Consider the following 5,918-nt stretch of genomic DNA (forward strand, 5'->3'; position numbering starts at 1 on the left):
TCTGACCCACGGGGCAGTGGGAAAATGTAGGGTTTTCTTTGGAGACCCTGCCCGGAGCCGGCGACTCAATAGTCTGACGTGCTAGGCTGACTTGTCCTGCAGTCCACAACCAGTAAGTGACAGGTACTAGCGTGACTGAATTGACTGGTAAGGGCTTCCATGCGTCGTCATATTGGACTGAATGCCTCTCCGTCATCTCCATCCGATATAAGGATACGCGTAGAGTGCGCTATGAGGTAAACGGTAGGCACTAGTGGTCAAACACTCCACAGAGATCTTCCGCACTCGGTGAACACATCTCTTATCCATAAAATACGAAAGGTCGGATCGCAACATTGTACCCTACTCTTCATCGTCAAGCTGAACTGGCAAACGCAACCCGGTCTTTCCCAACTCGCTAAGTGATTTCATATTCCACCAGACCTCCGGGACTTATGCAGCTGCCCAATTCTATGAACCTACCTGTAAAATCGATCTGTCCACCCACCAATCTTGCAGCAAGACTGCACTTTACAGTTGCCGAGGTGATGTTGAACTGTCCACCAGAATATTTAGGTTACTAGAAATAGTTCGCATTTCTAGAGGGTTTTATCCAACGGGAGCACTATCGTTTGGGCTGAATGTCCGTGAGTAAACGCTCCTGGCGTATTTCGAATCCCCCAGTGTCAAATAGGTGAAGATGACTCAAACGCCATATCAAAGACCGCATTAAAGAGGAAGATCGACAGAACACCCTTACCTGACACCACTTGAATTGGGTAACTTAGGTGCGAGTTCGCCGTAGATACGTCCACGGAAGTATGCCCATAAAGCCCTTATAAACGAAGAGCTTAGTCCGCCCACTCGAGCGTTAATGTCACTAGCAACAACGACTATATCTGAGCCTTTGACCCGTTGTAAAAGAGCACCCAGAAGGTCATTGAAACTCTTTGGCAGGCTCAGAGCTACAGTTGTAAACAGGCACAGTAAACAGGGTGCGATGGACGTCACTTCCTCTAGCTATATCACAGATGTTGCCAACCGAACCGCATGGAGGCGACTGCTAACAGGTATCCATCCGCAAAAACAGTACCATTCCAACGGGACGAGTCGTCACATGTTACAACTCCCAATCTGGAGGACCAGAAGTCTGTGTTTACCGGAATTCTACCCATTGACCAACCAGGTATGAGAGACAGTCGCAGAGACCACCCCAGCATAGTTCTGGGTCGCTGAGTGCGCAAACCGTCACAGCAGTTCGAGTCTCCTCGTGACGGACTAAATGCCTTCGCATCAACTGATGTATCTAAGAGGAGAAGCCAATAGATACGCCTGCCCGCACGATGCCGTGATCAAAGTCAAACGTGCCGTTAAATTAAGGACCGTCTTGTTATAAAGCTCTCCACTTATAGCTTATTTTTGCATGGTCCAAGGGAGTCCGCGGCTGGCTTGCAGTTGATAGCTTTCGATTTACACGGTGTGAACCCTTGTGTTGAAAGCTTGTGATGGCTCGAAGTAAGTGATTGTCAGCATATATATGAAAAACCCACCCCCCATTATCTGTGCGGTGAGCATCAACCCTGGATCGACTACCAATATGGGCTTTCTCAGACCAACGTGAAAATTCATATGACCTGCCGGAGTCACATTTGTACATCTTGCGAACCGAAGTAACCGTGGCGGACATCGATAGGAGCTGTCTTCGTCAACCTAAGCTACCTTCTGTCGGGGGTATGCTGACAACAAACAAACCGTTTACGGCGTCGGGATGAATTAGGTTCGCCCCAAGAGGTTGGAGATGGATGACCGAACTTGGGTCGCTTGTGTGTTTCCGCAAACTGTCTACATCGACCGGAATAGAAAACAAGGTCTAATCAATAGCTGCCTTCCGCCCAGTTTGACACTATACACGTTAAGTGCTGCAGCGTGAAACACCCCTTGAACCTAATAATGGTTCCTCTTGGTTTATTTTGCTGGGCAGAAGCTTAGATACAGAGCTACGGTTAGGTGAGTGACGGGATTGGTGGACTTTTGGTAACTCGTCTGTCCGAGGTTCACATCCCGACACGGCCAAGGGTATTCACTGTTGATACACTTCAATTAGGGCGAAACTGGAATCTTGTGCTTGGAATCTAGTTTGTTGTGGACTTATCATGACAGTTGCACGCGAACGGGAGAGGGACTCTTCAGACAAGACTAAAGTGAATGCAGTATGCAGAAACAAAAGTGCCTTCTTGTCATATTGACCGTCTCGTGCTGACTTCAGGCGGTTCGCCTTATTCGCTACTTATAGCCGGGTAGGTAACCGCGAACACGACCGCTAATTTCTCCCATATTTGTTAGCCTGAGCCGACCTTCCTCCGTAGTGTCAGTTAGTCTAGGCTTGAGCAACCTGGCAGTATCTCAGCTCCTCGTGCTTCCTTCGCATGTCAGGAAGATACGATCGTACATCACTGCCCACATCTGTCACTTCTCATCCAACAAGCAAACCATTTTCCTCCGTTTTTATTTCAGTCTGTGGTGTTCGAAGTCTGGACGAAGCTAGATATTAACCAGCTGTTCTACGGTTTTTTGATGCGTTATCATAGACGTTTGTTGCGTTTCCGAAACTCGAATATAAAGTGGTATTCCAGCAATTGGGCTTACGTCACCCTTAATGTAAATACGCGGTCGACGCCGTAGGAAATCCAGGTGATTTTTCAAATATTACAGCTGGTTGCACCACTGCGGGCAGCTAGTATAATGTAGCTGTTATGCTGTTGGCTGGATATCAAGAACACGAGAATACCTTGGGTGTCATTCTCGAAATCGCTTAGTGGCTAAGGCGCAAACTTACTGGCCGGTTGGTCCGTGGATCGAACCCAACCTCAACATCCTGACTGCTCTTGTCTTGGCTTGGGCAACCTGGCCCTATCCAGCATTCCTCCGTTGGCGTGGCAGCTAGGCACCGAAATGATGCTGCAGCAGAGCGATTTTTTCAAGTGTTATTCCGAAGTTCCTGTTCGTTGGAATGGCTTACGGTTAGGGGGGGGGGGCGTCTTCATGTTGAATTTATGTTTTGGGTCCTCCTTTTTCCGGTCTTGAACATCCTAATGAAATATTCCCCTTGGGTGTCGTTCACAGATTCCGTGGATTAGCATACTTTGGGTAGTGTCGTGCAGTCAAGGGAAGGCAGTGTACCTGATGTGGACCCGAGCTGCATGCTAAACTTTATGTGGAGATGCAAAATCGAAAGAGTTCTTTAGCTTTGTAGCGCCAGAAAACTCGGTGGACGGCCGAATCCTGCTAAGGCTTTCTGTTCAGAGGCTTCCATGTACTTACTGACCGAAGTCAAAGATATTCGAGAGTCCATCACCAGACCTTTTGGTAAGTGGATAATTGAGTCGGAAATAAAGTGACCGGAATCGATGCAGTTCAATTTCAGAAATTTTAAGTAGAGTAAGAGAGCTATGCACAGAAGAGACATCCCTTAATGCTCACAGACCAGCAATACCGAAGCGACATGCTTCAGTAACACAAACTCACACGATCTGGCACAATCATGTTGTGGGTCACTCTGAAGGTGATTGACATACAGCTGACGGTTCCCGTCTTATGTTGTTCCTTGGTCGTTTGATACCGCTTTTAATGTGCCACACCTCCTTTAGGAGCAGCACATTGAGTAATGTTTTACCATATGGCAGCAGATTAGAAGTGTATGAATGAATAAATGAATGAGTGAATGAATTGAATGACCCGTTTGTGTGTTCGAACAAATGAGTGGCACCTGCGTGTTCAACGTTGAGCAGCTGTCATATGGTGTTTGATATAAGATGCGAGGGATCATTGAACTGACGTTGGGAGGGAGCAGTGGCTTTGTTTATGGACGTTCGTCGGGCATATCGGGTAATAGTTATCCTGCTTTTTGATCTAAGAGCACTTAGAGTAGACTGGCCGGACTTCGAACAGTTTAGTGTGTGGATCGATGTTGAAATGGATGTTTGGTCTAATCGCTTGTTTTGGAGGATTAATGGATCACAAGTGGTCTTTCCAGGTATGGAAATCCCACGCAGACTGCGTACTGAGAAGGATCAGTGGTCACAGAACTCTCCTAGTCGCTTCAAAACATGGAGTGGCGAAATAAACCTAACGTGCGAATAAAGCACAGCCATGGATCATGTAGGTTTCGATAGATAAACGTCAATCCTAGCTTTGCGCGCTCCAAAGACAAAAGTCAAGTGCAACGTCAAAGTGCAAAGGTCAAGTTTAAAAGAGCATCAAAGACGGGCTTTCCTGGGAGAAAGTGGTGAGGAAAATGGTTCTGTTTCAAAGTGGAGGACTGAAGCCTGAAATGGGTGTGGAGCTTAGACGGGTCGGACGGCTGAACGATGGTGGGAGTGGGACGGAAGGCAGGAGTTCAGCCGAGGGCTTGTCCTAACATTAGTTGAACGATTGTAACTTCTCGTCGTTTTTTTGGGAATGAAAAATATGTAGGGGATGCACCGCTTCAAATATCTGCGATCCGTACAGTAGAATTTGGCTGGGGGATACTTAAGCTAGGGTAAACAACGAATCTTTCTGGAGTCTGGTCTTGGAATCACATTCACATTTGAGCACCAGTTTGGATTTTTTCAGAAGGGAAGATTTATTCGGATGGGTAATCAGTCTAGTAACCAGAAACAGAGGGGGACCGTTGTTAAACAGGAAGAGCAATGCGGGGTGAAAAAGAGATCCTCTTAGAGCGCCCACTTTGACGATATCGACTAAGGATACCGCCATTTGAGAGAACGTGATGTGATGGTTTTGTTCGTCAGATCAGAATGTAGTCCATCCCTTTAGCATGTCAGGTGATTGTGGTGTGCTCGGGTTATCCAGAGGTACGCATTTGGTCTCGCTGGGCGGGTCCAGGATAGGTGAACTTGAGTGTGATATTAGCGCTAGTGGAGCAGTGGCATCGGTTTCGTACGAATGATCGTCCAGGAGGCTGTTGTCTTCTAATATGCGTAGGATGTGCACGGTGGACATTGACTCCAGACTGGACAAAATAGGAGTGATTAGAGGGTGAAAGTCTTTCGAATAGGATAGTTAGATCTTACATGGGAACTTTTCCAGGCGGATAAATTCACAGTATAAAGGAGGCAAGGTCAGATGAGTCGGCTGGTGTCCTGTTTGCTGGGCCTAGCAATCTGGTTGCAAACGTTTCGTCATCAGTTGAGGTGATATCAGTGCGAAGTAATCCAGCGTTGCGTCGTAATGACATTAAGGAGTACTGTGCTCGTGCTTATCAACGTCTCACAGGCCCGATTTGACTGGAATTGGCCGTTCCAGTTTCCGATCTTGGCTAGTTCGTCCGTTCAGTGTTCGACTCCCTTGAATATGTTCCGTACACGCCAACACATGCAGGCTGGTTAGAGGCTTTAACTTAGGGTCCTTTGGTTGCTTATTCTGGTTTGTGGATTTATCTATCCTACATACTGCTTGTGAAATAATGAGTTTGTCCGTGGCGCGTAAGAGGTCACAAAGGTACCCCTAGGAGGGAAACGTGTCCCAACGAAACTCACTATGGTTTTGGACTACATTTCAGAGTTGATGGTTCCGGGTGGACTCCGCTTCTTGATTGTCTAAAACCGACCATGCCGAAACACTGGATAGTGTATTGTCTTTTTTGCCATAGAACATTTGTCGTTTTAGTTTCGACTGTCGTTAGACCGTTAGTACCTTGACGTTCATCCACCAGTGTCTGAAGATTGTGTCAATTTAATGCGTTCTGATATCTTTGTACTCTTTCACTGCGATGTCTTTTTATTTGTTCAGAGCTCCTTCAATAGCGTTCATAGCTGGCTGGAGGAAATCAAGTGCTATGCAGATTCCAAGGTGCTGCGCTTATTGGTGGGAAACAAGTGCGATCTGGAGCCTAAGAGTGCGGTTCCTACTGCGACGGCCATGGTGACCACTAGCTT

General features: G+C 47.0%; 2 protein-coding genes across 2 annotated transcripts in view; one reads left to right on the plus strand and one right to left on the minus strand.

Moving 5' to 3' along the window:
- T265_04012 (hypothetical protein) overlaps nucleotides 1-1,273 on the minus strand; it is a gene marked incomplete at both ends in the record, with an annotated part of 7,084 nt that extends 5,811 nt beyond the window's left edge. The window contains 2 exons of the mRNA XM_009168630.1: nucleotides 740-999; nucleotides 1,163-1,273. Of these exons, the coding sequence (XP_009166894.1) occupies nucleotides 740-999; nucleotides 1,163-1,273 (371 nt within the window). The remainder of the gene's footprint in view (nucleotides 1-739; nucleotides 1,000-1,162) is intronic.
- The window catches only part of T265_04011 (hypothetical protein), a gene marked incomplete at both ends in the record, with an annotated part of 18,047 nt that overhangs the window by 6,955 nt on the left and 5,174 nt on the right, over nucleotides 1-5,918 (plus strand). Inside the window, one exon of the mRNA XM_009168629.1 lies at nucleotides 5,773-5,904. Coding sequence (XP_009166893.1) covers nucleotides 5,819-5,904 — 86 coding nt within the window. The remainder of the gene's footprint in view (nucleotides 1-5,772; nucleotides 5,905-5,918) is intronic.

Source organism: Opisthorchis viverrini, assembly GCF_000715545.1.
Source record: "Opisthorchis viverrini unplaced genomic scaffold opera_v5_62, whole genome shotgun sequence".
Taxonomy (NCBI): domain Eukaryota; kingdom Metazoa; phylum Platyhelminthes; class Trematoda; order Opisthorchiida; family Opisthorchiidae; genus Opisthorchis; species Opisthorchis viverrini.